The sequence below is a fragment of the Neolamprologus multifasciatus genome, chromosome 20 (assembly GCF_963576455.1).
Source record: "Neolamprologus multifasciatus chromosome 20, fNeoMul1.2, whole genome shotgun sequence".
Lineage (NCBI taxonomy): Eukaryota > Metazoa > Chordata > Actinopteri > Cichliformes > Cichlidae > Neolamprologus > Neolamprologus multifasciatus.
The window spans coordinates 23376982-23394822 of NC_140458.1; the positions used below are offsets into that span (position 1 = coordinate 23376982).

General features: G+C 40.8%; 1 protein-coding gene across 3 annotated transcripts in view; it reads right to left on the minus strand.

Annotated features, from left to right (window-relative positions):
- Positions 1-17841, minus strand: part of LOC146494956 (plexin-A1-like) — a 306263-nt gene that overhangs the window by 22961 nt on the left and 265461 nt on the right. For 2 of the 3 annotated variants that reach the window (XM_085145280.1, XM_085145281.1), the window contains exons 21-24: positions 10532-10680; positions 4892-4989; positions 4377-4535; positions 2460-2526 (exon numbers count right to left, since the gene is read on the minus strand). In XM_085145280.1, the coding sequence (XP_085001406.1) occupies positions 2460-2526; positions 4377-4535; positions 4892-4989; positions 10532-10680 (473 nt within the window). The remainder of the gene's footprint in view (positions 1-2459; positions 2527-4376; positions 4536-4891; positions 4990-10531; positions 10681-17841) is intronic. The other variant, XM_085145283.1, reaches the window with a different exon arrangement.

Genomic DNA, 17841 nt, shown 5'->3' on the forward strand with positions numbered 1-17841 from the left:
GATGACAGCTTGTACTTTTCCTTTTTCTCCCTCCCTCGCTCACAAACACATAACGTGTATGGCAGTCCATTCTCCCTGCAGCACGGACTACACTGCCTATGATGCTACATTCTTTAGAGCTATACCGGTAGCATTCTGTCTATTAGCTTAGCACAACAACAACAAAAAGGCCTCTCTCACCCAGGAAACACGCAGAGCGAGAGGTCACCCTGTAACCATGGCAACCGTAACGCTGCCGCCTGGAACAACAGAACATAGCTGTCTAACAAAACCCAAACAGTCCTGACCCGCCACAATATGAAACAGGGAAGTACCGCCGTGTAATCCATTTATTTCAACAAAGTAACTGTATTCTAAATACCACCTTTTTAAACGGTAACTGTAACGGAATACAGTTACTCATATTTTGTATTTTAAATACGTAACGGCGGTACATGTATTCCGTTACTCCCCAACACTGTTTACCACACTGTACCTTTAAAGTCAGAAGCCCGCATCATTCTCTCAGTGTTACAAAAAGGTTTCAACAAGTAAGACAGACGACAATCGTGCCAGCAGCACGTGGTTCTGCAGTACTTCAATCTAAAAAAAATCCACCTCAGCATGAAGGCTGTGACAAAGCAAGCTAGAATATAACCACTCTGTGTGAGCAAAGGGCCATCATGTTCTGCTTTTGCCAGTGTCGCTAACGTTAGCCATGCTTTGCAAACTGATGTGACATGGAGTGTGTGGGATTTTATGCGTGGTTCCACATTTTGGCGATATTTGGAAGACTTTTTATAGAAGGATGTGATTCATGGCATCAAACCGGTCTTAAATACACACAAATGGTTATTGCTTAACTTAGTTCATTAGCTTGTTCTAAAATTAAACTGTTTTCTGACTGATAAGATGGGTCAGGTTTTTTGCTTCTAACTTGGACAAATTAGGAAACTAAATTATCAGTCAGCAACATCTGTACTCTTTACTCCCAATTTTCTCAGCTTTTTTTTAAAAACTTTCTTTTGCAATTTATTCTCATTTTATTCACTCGCACTTCAAAAATTTGCTCCTGCTTCCTGTCATCCTTATCTTTCATTGCTTTCCCCTTTCTCTGCCCTCTTTTCACATCTTTGCCCTGCCTTTCTCTTTAACTCCTTGCTCCTTTCTCTTCACCTCTCTATTTTCCTAACTCCTAATTGTCACCCGCAACCTCCATTCATCTCCCCTCTCTCCGCCACCTCCGATGCCCATTTCTGACCTCTCCCTCTCCTCTTCTCTCCCTCATTCCATTGCCGCACGCTTTAAGAAGCTCGTTAGCATCTGGGCCAATTAGGTGGGCAGCTGCTAACGAGACAGAGCGAGCATACATTACAGCGTTACGCTTCGGCTTTCTGCCTCCGTTGCTCAGCCGCTGCATGCTTGTCTATGAAATTTGCCTTTACTCCGCACGCTGCCTTCATTAGGGCTGCCTAATTGTATCCTGACATTTACATTTTAGGGGTATAATGACGGCTCTGGCTGTACAGGGAGAGGAAGAGGCTCACATTCCTACATTGCATTGAATGCTGTGTATTTATTAGTTTCCAGATTTAGAGATTTTATAGAAATAAAAATAATATTAATTATGATGACAATGAAAGCAGTTCAGGTAATTACGGGTGTTTGTTTTGGTAGAATTTAAGGACTTATTCCTGTAATATTCCTGTTATTGATTAATCACAATGAGAGATTAATGCGCAATTTAACACCATCTTCTACACAGTCCACCCCCTCTTTCCCAAAATTACTCAACTTTCTTTTCTGCTGTGACTCCAATAATTATCACATTGCACTCTTAATATGATTAGGATTATAATGGCATATGAGGACAGCTCCAAGTCTTCCCGTATGTAATTAAAGTGTGGAAAGGAGAAGGGGAAACCCAATGAGAAGGACGAGAGAAGCATTAAAGAAAAAAAGAAAATCGCCTCACTCGGCTGTACAATAGCGAGAGTAGGGGATGACGGACGGGAGAAGATAAAGGGAAAGGGCGACGCGCGAGGACGACGCGACCGACATCCCGCCCCCTGGTGAGGCGAACGACCTCAAGGCAGAAAGGAGACTGACAGCAGAGCAATGACAACAAGAAACGAGTCAGATGAAAGGGAGATCAGAGGAAGAGAAGATGTGAGCTAAAAGAACAACAGAAAAGATCAGTGGAGAGGATGTGTCAGCTACACGAGTAAAATTACGTGAGGGGAGAAGATCTGTGGGCTTACCAAAAGAAAAAAAAGTCATTAAAAACAGAGAAGAAAAGGGTGCTGCTTAGAGGCTTTGATGATTTACTCTTATGTGTTCTGCACTGCTGAGGGAAGAAAACATGAAGGCCAAACAAGAAAAGCTTTTAAATAAAAACACACTGAGGTAAACGGAATAAAGAATTAATATAAGTCGGGAGCATTAAATTAAGACTATTATTGCGAGTGATCATTCCTTACCTTTAGGAACTTATACAAGAGGAATGTGAACCAGTTGGTCAGCATCTTCTCAGCAACAGACTCGGTTCTGATGCAAACAGAGAAAAGAAGGCAGAAACACGATGCTTGAAAACAGACGTTTAAAGGAAACAACAACAGACCAACAGAGCTCTGATATCTCTGATAAAAGAAAAGATTCTCAGCCCTCATAAACATGAAGCAATTCTTTTATTAAAGGTTTTATTTATTCAAATAAGTAATAATTAAAGAAAATATACTCAGTGGATACTAAATGGATGTCAATCAAGTTCATTTCATTTCACCAGAGTCCATTAAAGTTAATGTGTTACATTATTACATTGTGACAAAATCACGTGGAAACTTTTCAAATCTGTACTGCAACTTAAGAAAACACCAGCAAACAGAAACACGCTGCAAAAGCATGTGAAACACTACAGAAGTTAAATAAACAAATGGAAGTTTTTCGGAAGACAATAATGTGACGGAACAGCTGCAGAAGTGACAGAAAGCAAAAGGATCGCAGCGAGACACGCTTCAAAGAAGAGGAGGATTCATCGCGTCGTGATGGAGATAAAAAGGTTGTTCGCATTATATAATATTGAGACAGTATCGTAGATCCTATAAGCCTTTAAGTTGCTTACTCTTAGCTTTTCACTTCCGCAGCTGGTCCGTCACATTATTGTCTTCCGAAAAACTTCCATTTGTTTCTTTTGTGGCATTTTTTCTGGCAGCATTTTTGTATTTGCTGTACGTTTGAACTCTCTGAAGAAAGAATGACATCATATGGTACTCATTACAAAAGCAGTATTTAAGTCTGGTTGGAGTGAAGGAGCTGCTCTTGATTTCCAAAGAATTGTCCGAAAAAACTGACATGGACATGAGGATTTTTGTCTTTTCTAAAAACAGTTTAACGAAATACAAGTATATCCCCGTAGACAATAGAGTGCTTATCAAATTGATTAGAGCATCTGTCACGGAAACAAGAAAACACAAATATTTTAGAAATTTGCGAAAAATTCATTGAAAATTGAAAACTACTCAATTCACATCTTTGTACCCAAATTTGAGCCACACTGAAACTTCTCTGAGAAGTCAGAAATTAATCAAGCATAAAGTTTAACCGGTGAAACTGATTTTCTGTTTAAGAATGCAAGTAAATATCTGTCATTTAGCATCTTAATCAAAAATGAATCATGCGTTTTTGTAAAACAGCCCATGAACATTCGTGGATCGCAGTAGTTCTATTTCAGAATGAAAAATATCACCATTTTGATAAAGAACTTGCACATACATCTGGTACACCCAGAGAACTGCCGCTCACTGAATATTTTCTTGCTTTTGGACTGTTTTCTGCAAACCCGAGAGATGCTTGTGTGGGAAAGTCCCAGCAAATCAGCAGTTTCTCAAACTCACAATCACCTTTCCTTCACATTCTGATGCTCACTTTAAACTTCTGCAGGTCGTCTCGCCCATGTCTACATGCCTAAGCGCTCTGAGCTGATCCATGTGATCAGATATTACATGTCAGCATTAATAAAGTGGTGCGTGAGTGTATAAAGCTAGCTAACCATGAGTGGTTAAAAACTACGATTTCCTGCAGGTTAAGACGTTAACCTGTGGTATTCTGCTGATTTCCAGCTTTCAGAAGGTGGACTGTCAAAACTGAACACTTAGTTCAGACATCCACAGATTTTCCTACTGTCCGTTATGCTAATATTGCTTTGCTGGAAGATGATGATGATTTTAATGAGCAAAGTGAGCAGAAATATAGATTCGGTCCATTCGCAGTCAAAGTTTGATATAAACTAATACTTGGAAATACTTAAATAAAAAAGTAAAATTAGACAAAAGAAAACAGAAACATTAAAGAGATATCCCTTTTTAAATAATATGTTTATGCTGGCTTTACTTCCTCACCTCCTTAGCAGCAGTTTGGGATGGTTTTTGCTCTCCAGGTTTCTGTCTATCAGGTCGGATAACAGCTGTTTCAGGACCCCGGTGGCATACTCCATCTCCCCCTGCAGGGCCGTCATGATCAGAGACGCCACATTGCCTCGATCCCGCATTGAAAATGACCTACAAATACATTCAATGTTTTAGAAAAGGATCCTTTACAAGTGATAGACCTTGTTTTTGTTTTGGCCCCATCTGAATTGTTCCTTGAAATACGTACGCGCCGTTAACCTCATAGCAATTCATTTAAATATTAATGCACATTTTATCTTAATTAAACTGTTTAGTCATAAAACATTTGGCTAAGTGCCTTACAGTAACTGTAGAGCTCCTAAAATGTGTTACTGCTTTCATAAACATACCTTTGCTTTTCTTTTCTTTTTTTCTTGATGCATTCATGTTTGTAAAAGCACACGTTCCCACCATATTACCAAAGATGGAAGAACACTTATGAAATAAACGAGTAAATAATGACAAACCTCTGGGCCTCCAGGGTTCGTATGAACGTCAGCAGGAAGTGCTTCTTTGTCAGCAGCTGGCCGAACAGGGTGAGCGCCTTCTCAACATTGGCAGGGACCTGGAGACGTTGGGTGTTGTAGACAGGGTTAAAGGGCTGCTTCATGAGAGGTCACTTCAAATAATGAGGTCAGAGGTATGTGAAAGTAATAGCGGTGAGGCAAAGGCTCAGGCTTCAGGATGCTCTGATTCCAAGACTTTTTAAAATGAGTAGATCTGTATGATATCAGTGAATATTCCGTATATGGTCCCAGGAACATAGCGCTGGCTGTGAGCACAGAAGCTCACAACCTACTATTTAAGTCTTGTGTTGATGAGGGGCAGCCAATCAGAAAGCAGCTGGCTTAAAAGGGAAGGGGTGCTGAAACAGCTTGTTTCAGACAGTGAATGTACTCAGGGGCTATTTTTGAATTGTGAAAGACTGAAAGCTGCTCTAGTAGTCCAAAAAGGAAAACATACAATCACCAATAAGCATAATAGGACTCCTTAAGCTTTGGATTCCTTAAACAATATCACAAAGGATTGCGATACGCACAGTACAAGTAATGAATCTATGACTCACTCTGGGCAAAGAGAGATTCCGAACACGTCTGCAAGCAGACATATGATGAGCTCAGACTGGCTTGTTAAACAGTGAGGTAAGGCTGATTGGCTACTCTCCTCTCCTGCTGTGCTGCCGTGCGGCGTGTTCCACTTCAGATGATTTCAGCGGACAATTTTGACACGATTGTCTTCTTGACATCGGGGTCTGGGGTGTGTGCGTGTGGCTCAAAGCATCCTCCAGTTGAATATCGATAAGACGAGAATTTGAATTTACGGTCCTGAGCTTTAGCCATCTTACGCGTTATCTCTGTCTGCGATGTTAGCGGTTAAACTCTACTTGTTTGGTATAATCACACCTGCTAGTGGGCTGAATGTGTTATACTACTTAAACGCCCTTAACTGAATCTTTTAATAACCCGCTGTCACATGGGGAACTCTAGCTTTTTATCAGTTTAAGGAACTTTCTTAGAATGTCGAAAGTCTAATCAGACCAGCCTGAACCAGCCGAGCATGAGAAGGAGTCCTCTGTCAAAAAGAGCGGGAGGGGAAAGATGGAGAGGAGTACAAGGAAGGATGAAGCATTAGGGCATAGCAGCATTGCGTATGTGTGTGTGTGTCAGTGTTGGGTACAGAGGTGCACCCTGCTTGTTCCACTGGCTGGCACCTGTCACTACTTATCAACAACACTGAAGATGCCTTTCTGACGCTCACTCGCTCCATCTTCCTCGTCGCTTTAATTCTCTCTCTCGCACTTATTTTTGACTGTTTCACATCATTGGGCTCTCTCTCTCTCTTGTTTTAATTTCTCCCTCTCTCTTTGGTTTTGTGTGTCATCCTTGCACACACACACACACACACACACACACACATACACACACACATCACATCTACCACTCCCCCTCTCTCTCCTACTTTCTGTCGTCATCCTTTTGTACCACTGTAACATCTATTCTTTCTCTCCTCCGACATGCAATAATAAAGTGTCTGGGCCTCTCTGTAAAGTGCTAAATGAGATTCTCGGCCTCCAGGGTGGATGGTGAGTGCGATGTGTGCGCATGTGTGTGCGTGTTGGAAAAAAGAGGGAGTGTGAGCGAGATAGAATGAGATTAGACAGATGGAGATGCATGTACTGTACATACTGCGCAGGCAGGGTCTTCACCAATTTTTCCAAGATAGATTTAAGGTTTGTAGATTCACAAATCTGCAAGACTGTGTGTGTATGCTTGGATGTGTGTGTGTAGGTGTGTCACGTGGCTGTCAAGCTTAGGGGAGAGAGCAGTCACGCAGTGCAATAAAGCTAGGAGCATTGGTTTACCCAAGTCATTGGATTACAGCGGCAACCCCTGGGGGCAATACAGACGGTTACGGAAGGAAGTCTAGACATAACAATAAAATACGTAAGCACCTTTTACCTCTGTGCCTGCCTGACACCCAAAGTTAAAGGTGTACTCACACTTTTGGGATTTTGGATTATGGAAAACAGAGTTTAAACATGTTCTGTTTGTGATGTAATCCTAAAACAATGTACAGTAAATCTAACTGCGATGAGCATACGTACACATACAAATCACATTAGGACAGCTGCTTTCAGAGAGACTGTCGGCAGGGGAAAGTTAAGTTCTTAATTTTATACAAATATAAAATTTTCCATATTCTATTGAGATCCTGGAAGCTATTGTATCCTAATATGATAATATATGCATACGGCTGATTGGTTGGTCAAACAGACTAGGCCTGTTTTTTAATGAAGAAAAATAAAATAAAACCCACAGACTGTATATAAAATATGGATTATGCCACTGATTGTCACCCATTGAGCCCACAGATGGTATAAAAACAAAGACGCAACTTCCTCGTTGGAAAAATGAAGCCAATGTGCTAGTGCCTTAAACCTGCATTCTGGCTGACCACCAGATGGCGATAGCTGTTCCAAGAAGTTGCAAAAAGACTTCTGGTTCTATAGAACCAGTGCTGTGACACATAGGTGCGCCATGAGAAATGATCAGGTGTGCCGTGAAAGATTATCCGGCTCCACCTGATTAGTACTCTAAGCGATCGGGCAGAACAATTACATTCTCCTCCACTAGAGGGCAGTACAACTACCTGCTCTAATTAAATGGGTTGTCAACTGCCAGTAAAACAGAAGAAGACAAAGAAGAAATTGCATAATAGTCATGCCGTGAGACGACGCAGTGTGTAATAGCAATAGATAAATATTTTAAAAGAAAAAGTAGTCAGTCTGACCTGAGTCCGGGACAAAATTCTGACCCAGATGAAGGCCCCAGCATGAGAATGGTCAGAAGAAAGCAAAAAAAGTATAATGGAGACAACCTGAGCCAATTCCACTACACCTGGTGCGCGGGTTAATATGGTCTTTGTGACATTTTTGTTTGGTGGTGTGCCTTGTGATTTTTCTAATGTGAAATATGTGCCGTGGCTCCAAAAGGTTGAGAAACAGTGCTATAGAGGTCCATGGGATCACAGCCCTCTGCCTTTATGGTAAATGGTAAATGGCCTGTATTTGTATAGCGCTTTACTAATCCCTAAGGACCCCAAAGCGCTTTACACATTCAGTCATTCACACACACATTCACACACTGGTGATGGCAAGCTACATTGTAGCCACAGCCGCCCTGGGGCGCACTGACAGAGGCGAGGCTGCCGGACACTGGCGCCACCGGGCCCTCTGACCACCACCAGTAGGCAACGGGTGAAGTGTCTTGCCCAAGGACACAACGACCGAGACTGTCGGAGCTGGGGCTCGAACCGGCAACCTTCTGATTACAAGATTACAATGTAAATGCTTTCCTGATGAGTTTATGGACTAACTTTTGGGAGATGTTAAAATTAAAAAAATATAAAAATGGAGGATTATCCATGGTCTAATGACTTGTTATTGAAAAGTCATTAGTTAATGGTAAATGGCCTGTATTTGTATAGCACTTTACTAGTCCCTAAGGACCCCAAAGCGCTTTACACATCCAGTCATCCACCCATTCACACACACATTCACACACATAGTTAATGAGCAAGTCGATTCACAGTCAGACCTGCCTATCTTCAACGGCAGAAATGCTCATCTTGAAGCTTCCTAACGGAACTTCAGAAAACAGCAGATGATGTCACTGTCCATCTTTTATACTCTGGTCTACGGTGAAATGTTGGCGAGAAGCCTCAAGCTGAGCACTTTTGTCATCAAGGTGTATTGCGATGGGAGGAGTGGCTCTCATATAGAAAACAAAGGACTCTACACACTCCTGTGGCAGGAACTTGTCAATCAATATGTTCACTATAATTTAGAAATGTGAGAAAGAAAATCACAAGAAAGAATGCAGGTTTTGGCATGGCCTCACTTCCAGATCTGGAGAGTCCATGAGTGAAAAATAGAAACACTGGAATATTAGCCCTTATAGTAGCAAAGTGGGTTTTCAGAAATTGCAATCTGTGTAGCGGCTCGGTTCCAATAACTGATTCCATTTTGGATCTGGTTTGCTTCCTTCAAAATACCTGGATTTATTAAGCTCTGATGAAGATAAATCTCTCATCTAACCTCACTGCCAGGGATTATGACAGTTAACGGCTGTTAATTCCATCATGGGCATAATGAAACACATTGCTGTGTCTTAATAAAATGCTCTGTTAAGCCTAAATTGAACCAAAGATAATTTCATATATTCAAATCATATATATACAGACACACACACACACACACACACACACACACACACACACACATATATATTTTTTTAATCAACATCTATGTTAGGCTGCTCTTTCAATACAAATAACACTAGGACAAAAGAAAATGATTTTCAACCTAATTAAATTTCTGACTTGGAACTAATTTAGATTTGTTAAACTGTCTTGTTAAAGAAACACAAAGGGAAAGCAAAGAAGGAAAAAAAAAGAAAGTAAGTACATTTCCATCTACTACATTCCTGTTGTTCTAGATGCTCTAAGGACTCTGTTCGTTCAGATTTAACATTATCTGTAGTTTGTAAATACAGATTGATAGTCTGCGCTCATAGCCAAAATTGTTGCCTTATAAAAATAACTCGGGGTGAATCACAGAAAGGAATAAAAAAAGAGATACCAATGACAGCTATGACACCACCCAGGGGGATTTTACTTCTAACAATATGAATCAACGTTCTGGATTAGAGCGATTAAATTAAGCTGTAAAAGGTCAAACAAATTACTCTTTGACTCCAAAAAGTCAGCGCTCCAATCAAAGCCAATGGAGCAGCACCAGATTCTACATCTTAATGATACTGCTGATTGCAAACTTGGCTCTCTGGTTTTTAGTTTTGGAGGGGAGTAGTTTATGTTGACATACTATTAATTCTCCTTCCCTTGGTCTCAGCGGTAAGATGTCTTTATAAATCAGGTTCACTATTTCAATTTGGCTGTGTTGGCAAGGAGTTTGCATATACTGGTTCATTTAATAACTTTACAGTGATTTATAATGCCAACAACAATCCTAGGAACTGTGAATCTTATTTTCTTTTTGCTTTGTTCCCTTTGCCTTTCCTGCATCTTTTTTAACGTATCTTACATAACATTCTTTTTCAGTCAATTCAAAGCAATATTTACTGTATAACTCTTTTTATCTACATCAAAAGAATAAGGTGAGTTTCTGTCCCTTGAGATCTGACTAATGATGATACTATGGCTCTTGAAAATTCATTCCCATTCATTGAGACAAGCTGAATACATTAAGACGAAGTAGGTAAAATATAGGTTATGTGATTGCTTTAAGGTGTTCAGCGTCTGGAGTTCTTGTCACATCTCAGGCTTTTTAAGAGTCCTTCCTTTGATGAAACGTGTCATGGAATAATGGCTACATAAGTTTCCAGCAGTAAAGCTAGTGGGACAGTTTTAATACCGATAAACAGAACTTTCAGAATACTTCTAGGGCAAACTTTTGTCAAACTTCTTTAAGTAAAGCAGCAGCTGTATGTGTCCATGTTTGGTGTTAGTTTGTTAGTAAAGCCTCTACTGTAGCTGATTATACATTGTTAGTTTGTTTCAGTCTCAAGTTTGGTCGGTGGTGTACTGACCCGTACCTCCATCTCCTTGAGCACAGGATGGTCCTCAATCCCAGGGAAAAGAACTCTCATTGCATAGGTCCGATAGTCTAGGAAGGGAATCCCAGCTCCATCCAGCTCCTGGGTTAGTTCATGGATGTCTGTCTGTAGCTCAGCGAAAGCTATAGATGGAGAAGAGATAATTGGTTATTATCTGTATGACTGAGCAGCAGCACTGCCTTGATGTTTCATCATGTGTTAAGTTGCCCAGTTAGCAGAACAACAAATGATCTGTCTCTGTAGCTAGTCTTAACTGCTCACTCATACTAACACTTGAGCCGGTGAAATTTACAATAAGATCACTTCATTTCATGGTAACTACCACAATGAGTGAAATAAACCCAAGCTTTTGTAAATATAATTTTGCAATGTAAAAGCAAACATTATGGAAGTGAAAAGGTTGACTTTTTATCAATCAATAAGTTTGCTTCCTCAATTAAAGGCCGTAGCATAACCTTTTTACCTATGTTGCTACAGGTTTATTTAAATATCCAGTGGGAGAATGTAAATTAGATTTCACTGTAAGGAGACAAGGGCCCTTTCTCATTTCTCAAGTACGCGAGTCCTTACTTGCTGAGAACATGAGCACGGACTCGCGATTTGTACAATTGGAACACCAGCGTACTTGATGATGTCACAGGTCCGGAGTTTTTACTGCCGTCCCCTCCTAATTTAACTGTGATTAATATGTTATGAACCTTAACTTTAATCTCCGCCAAACCGATTTACTCTATTAATAAAAATAGTGTACATGTATCCCTTAATAAAAACAAGCAGGTGAGAAATGAGAACGCTTTTATTTTTACTTTAGTAGACACTCAAAAGTTACAACAGACAGCTGCTGGAGATTGGAGGAGAACTGAACAAATATTTAAAATATAATCTGATCATTTTGAAGCAGCCTTCAGAATCTCCACGTATTAACATGCTGTTTTTGTTCCCGGTGAAAATGTTTCCTCCTGAATTGAATTACATCTCAGCCAAACCGATTTACTCAGGAACAAATAAAACACTGAAATAAACCAAAAATTAACATTTTGAAGTTATCTAAGAGACTTATATATCATGTTTAACCTGAGTAGCGAAAGACTGCGTGTGTGTGTGTGTGTGTGTGTGTGTGTGTGTGTGTGTGTGTGTGTGTGTGTGTGTGTTCAACACGATGTGCCGGGAGTCTGCTGCTCTCGCTGGCTCTAGTGATCCTCGACCTCCCCAGCTATGGAGCTGGTGGGTAACAGACGTTTGGAAATATATGATACCTTGATAAATCTAGCAGATATTTGAAGCTTACACAGCTACATTCTCGCTTGAAAATAACTTAAAAGTTTATTTCGTGACCCAGAGAGAGTAATATTTAAAAGTTTTTAGCCGCGCTCCTCTGCCATTGCCGCATTTGGGTTTTGAACGAAATGCATTCTGGGATATTTAGCTGTACCAAGTACACACAAGTACACATATTGAGACAGGCCCAAGGATTTCAGACAGCACAAATACATGTTTTGAATGAACAGTGTAAAATTCATAGTCAGAATTTATGCTGCTAATGGAAAGTCAGTTTCTTAGCCATTAGCTTAAAATGTACTTTTCAGTGGCTAATTGGTTCTGGCTTGAAACAGCTCAGGAGCTAGAGCTGTTCAACAGCAATGCCACCAAGACGATAAGCCTCATACTTTATACCACCAAATGTGAATATACTATTAATGTTAGCATCCATGATTACATGGGTATGTATTGATGTATGTGTATGTATTTTAAAGAAAACAATATTTTATTATCACGTTGCTGCTGAAGCTCAGCGAGTAGCCATTAGTAAGACTATTGTAAGAGTGAACAATCATAAAATTGATGGTTGTGAGTTATATTCATGAAAACTGTTGTAAAAGTGTATAATTTAACCTATAGCAGGATCTTCTACGAAACTTAACCTGTAGTTTGGTAGCAAGTGAAATATTGGCCCTGGCCAATGGATGAAAGTCCTTTTATCTTTTAATCAAGAACACTAATATCAGGTGATTTTCACCCACGTGTAAGGATAGTGTTACAAAACTCCCATTAGTGTTCTAGGGTAAAAACTCTGACTAACTTTACACGTGTAACAGTCTAACTGATAGAGTCATAACAGTGATCAAAAAACACTGAGTGTAAGGATAGTCACACAGATGATTCTGTGCTATAGATATCTATATATGGGTCAGATGAGGTGCCTGCCAGAGGCAAAGAAGGGAAAGCATTTCAGAAAGACAGCACAACTGCTGCAGAGATTTCAGGTAGAAACCTTAGAAAAAAGAGCCAGACATCTGGATTGAGAATTAAAAGTCAGCAATGATTTTTTTTAAAAAGATGCTTGCAAAGGAAGTAAATGAGGACCAAAATGCAGAATCACAAGAATATACAGACACTAAGTCATGATAAGACACAGACACAATCAGCAATTTAGTTATATTCAATAAAGGGCACGTTATTATGTGTGGGTGAGAAAGCATAAAATAATGGTATGATTCTATGTGTAACTAAGTGCATTCAGGTATACATAGATCTGAAGATAACACTAAACTATATATTTAACTTGCAGACAGGGCTAAAAACCTAGTTAACCAAATCCATTCCTTGGAGTCGTGGTCCTGACAATGTCAGCCTTTACTTATCCAGAAAAAAGGCCCGAAAACAATGAATCTCAAATGGAAATCCTGCTTGGGGAGAGAGAAAAGCAGAAACAGGAGACAGAAAACAAAGTTCCTGGAAAGGAAAGTCAATTAATTGCATGAGTGGATAATTATTAAGAGAGCAACGGATGAGTTTTCGTGCATAATTTCCCCCAGCTGTTATTGGACTGTTTGGTCCACAAGAGAAATAGAGAAGAGAGGAAGCAGAGAAGATGAAGGAAAGAAAGGGAAAGACGAAGAAAGATCAGGCAGTAAAGAACTGAGAATGGAAAGCAGACATTGGATTGAGGGTATAAGTAATTGGGAATAAGGGTAAAAGACAAAAAAAGGCAGCACTGGAGACACAGCATGAAAGATAAAGGCAAAGGAGAGAATGACAAGAAGACAGGGAAGGAAAATGGCTTGAAAAATAGTCAAGGAGACACAAATTAGATGTAGGTTTTCTTTCAAGTCCTCACTTCATTTTCCACTCCACTTCTTCTCTCTTCTATCTATTAATCAGGCTCTTATTTACTGGCCAAAGGGTAAATCTGCTTAAAAGCATCTTAGCAGGCAGCCCTAGCGAAAATACGCTTTCAAAAAATATCCTCCTGATCAGCTGATATAAAACAAGACATAACAAAACCTCAAGCGCAGTTCAAAGCAGGGCCATAACCTTTCCTCGGCTGCAGCCATGACCGTGAACGGCTCTTGAACTATGACGGACCCATCAGCCTGTACTGTGCAGTGTGTTTATTTCTTGTGAAATGCTCATCCTTTACACGCTAAAATGTGTGTTATACGACAAGCACAAGTAGCACAAGAGATAAAATGTCAGTGTTGCTAATAGAAATATCCCGACTCTGAATATTGTATTGGATTTTTTTTGTAAATCAGTATCGAGGATAATTTAGAAACTTTTTTTTGTTGGTTTTCACTGATGAAAATTAAAGTGCAGCATTTGTTCAGAGAGGCCACAAAGTCAAACTCAGCTGTAATCCCACCAGATCATCAAACCTAAATGGCAACCTGCCATCAGCTGATGACTTCCAGAAATCAAATCAGCAAATCTCATCTAGGGCGCTTTTTAAGATTCTTGAGCAATGACCACAGATGCAGCCCATCTGCAACATCCACCCCAGCGCCCCACTTCAACCTCTCTGACCTAATGTCATATACACTCACTGTTCACTTTATTAGGTACACGTGCTGAACTGCTCATTAAAGCAAAGATATAATCAGCTAATCACAAGGCAGCAACTCGCATTTGGGAGTGCATTCACGGTCAAGACAGCTTGTTGACGATTGGATCCATGGATCCATGATGCCTGGTATCATTGGTTCAGGATGGTATTAGTGGTGTAAAGGTGCTGGGGATGGTTTCTGCTGCTGCTGACCATGTCCATCTCCTTATGAGCACAGTGTACCCATTGTTTGATGATTGCTTCCAAGGGGATAACACACTGTGGCGGAGGTGTGGTCCCGGGTGCGGCTGCAGGGGAGGGGTGGTGCGGTGAGCTCAACGGGGCGGTGCTGGAAACGCAGGTGAAAACAGCTGATGGCGTTTTGGACTGATGATGCTTTCCTTACCCTTTATAGTGAGACGGGAGAGGAGCGGAGGTGTGCTGGAGATCAGCTGTGACCGACAGCTGTCAGACTGTGGTCGGTCATCACGAACAACAAGAAATAAAGTTGGTGTCTGAAAACAAAGACCTGTGCCTGTGTGTGCCTGTGTGTAGTGCATTCCACACACACTTTTTCACAAAGCCCAAATTATCTCAAGAGGATTTCTTGAACATGGTAATAAGTTCAGTGTACCCAAATGGTTTGCACACTCCATCAGACCTCAATTTAACAGAGCATCTTTGGGATTATGTGGAAATTTGCATTATGGAAGTGTAGCCAATAAATCGGCTACAAAAATGCATGATGCTTTCATGTCAGTATGGACCAAGATCTCTGCAGAATGATCTAGCATCTTGCTGAATGAAGAATTGAAGCTATTCTGAGAAAAGGAAAAAGGGGTATCTGACTTGGCCAGTGAGTACATCTTGTTTTTGATGCCTCCTGTACTCTGTGCTGAGTCTACCTGCTGCACTCTCTGGTTTATGTTTTCCACATATGCACATTTGGAAGGTTGAGAAGGTCCGTAAACAGAGCCATGCTGCCAAATCTAAATTAATGCAGGCAGAAATATTAATCTCCTTTTGACTGTAGTGGTCCCGACTAAACTAATTTAACCACAGGTAAAATTTTGACAACCTAAAATATAGCTTTTTGATTTGTGCTGTTTTATTATTATTATTATTAAACGTGTTGTGAGATTTTGTGACTGCAGGGTATGGTGTTCAAATAATCTGATATTTTATGTCTATATAAAAAATGCAGCTCAGTTCCAATTTTCTGCTCTGTTGCATCTAAAAGTGTATTTTTTCTGCAAGAAGACAATATTTACTGCAGCTGACAATAAATGAGGGCTTTATGCCAAAGAGAGTGCTCAGGATGTTTCACTTGATATAATGTGATGAGAAAAATGGAGAGAATATTTTTGTTTACCAACATCACACTAATATTTCAATATATTATGATCTCTATCTACAACACGAAAGGTAGCTGTAGTGTCGTCCAAATAGAGCTATCCATTGGAGCCGAAACACACCTCCATTATGCAAAACTGGAGCACTTCGCTGTCTGACTAGTAGTTTACTTGTGGTTCCTAGGGTATTTAAAAGTAGAATGGGAGGCAGAGCCTTCAGCTTTCAGGCCCCTCTTCTGTGGAACCAGCTCCCAGTTTGGATTTCAGAAACAAACACTCTGTAATTATAATTACAGTAATTATTGCAATCCGTTATTATCAGGTTGTCCTAAAAACTCCCTTCAGAAATGCTCAAAATGCTGTTGTAAGATTACTGACAGGGACTACACAGACAGCATATTTCTCCCAGCTTAGCTTATTTTCATATGGTCCCTGTTAGAATAAATTTAACCCCCCTCCTCATATAGGATGTCTTAAATAATCAGGCCCCATTTTATCTTATAGTAACACTCATAGCAGTCGTATCACTCAAGCAGAGCACTTTGCTCTCAGAATGCAGGCTTACTTGTGGTTCCTAGCGTATTTAAAAGTAGAATGGGAGGTTCAGCCTTCAGCTTTCAGGCCCCTCTTCTGTGGACCAGCTCCCAGTTTGACTTCAAGAGACAAACTCCCTCTCTACTTTTAACATTAGGCTTAAAACGTTCCTTTTTGATAAAGCTTTTAGTTAGGACTGTCTGTCTATGTCTTTCCTGGGAAAATGCTCATGTGTTTCTGATGAGTAAACACACACACACAGAAACACACACAAAAGACCCCAGTCAACACAAAGTCTGGGAAGTGAAGTGTAAAAATGCCACAGCATTGAGTGTGCTCAAAGGAGCATGTAAACAATGCCTTACCATGAATTGGTTTGAAAGTTCATTTGCATTTTCTTGCCTATATACTTTATACGGGACTCTTTAACAGATCGTTTAACCCATAGAAGTGCTGCTTCCCGGTCAGCAGTTGGGTTCGTAATGTGTGTATGCATGATGGCAAATACAGTACACTATAGCTGTGTACAGTGTGATATCCACCTCTTACAGATGACTGATCCAAAACGTCCTGCCCCCCCCCCCCCAAGACTGTTAGAAGCCTGCCTCACACATATACACTTCCTTTTGCAATCACAGCGATAGTCGACCGCCCACTTCATCTGCTCCTCCGCCCATGTGCGCTGTCTTGCCTCTATAGGCCAGCTGGGAGTGCAGCAGGCGGGGCGGGGTGCTTTCAGGGTGGGTGGGAACGAGACCATGCTTCACTTCCTAGGAAAACCAAGCGCTGTTGACTTCCCGTTGACTTCAACACTCGCCTGTCGGCCTACTGTTGTAAATAGCGGAACTTTCTCCAGTCGTGTTTCGTGAAAATCACAAATGACAACATCTTAAACTGAGGCGACGCGACAAGGAAGAAACATGTACCTGGAAATGTCACCGCAGTCAGGATTGCGTGTGCAATGATCAGCCTGAGAATGTTGCACTTTGAAAAACAACACTCGTGTAGTTTTGTTTGACAGCTGCTCCCTGGCAGGTGTTGCGACTTTGTGTCATGACCGCAGTGTAATCGTATCATAACTCTGTAGCGTGGCTGCGTGTGCCCGTGTTATTAGATTGAGTGTAAACACCTGGATTGTCCACACATCAGTCATCCACACTCTGCCGCTGACTCTCGCTCTTTTAACCCAGTTTCTGTGTGTCGGTTTCTCACTCACAATATTTTCTCACTCCTCTGCAAATAATCCCCTTGTTAGCTTGACCTCAGATAGGCCTCTCACACTATCTACTTTCCAGCCGTGTGTGTGCTCTCCATCTTTCTGACAGTCTTGCTGTTGAGTTGTGTTTTCACTCGGAGTTACGGACAGATGACTGACACGTTAGACTGTGCTCTCCACCACCATCATTATCAAAACAGGTGTCCATTCCTCCAGTGGAGACCCAGATGCCAATCCATGCCGAGAAGCACTGGAGCTGTGCTGTGAGGCTTGCGGTGGAACAACTTCTTGCTGAGATGCTTTACAGTGGTTTCCCTATAATTGACAGGCATCTGTGTGCTGTTTACAGTTTCACCTT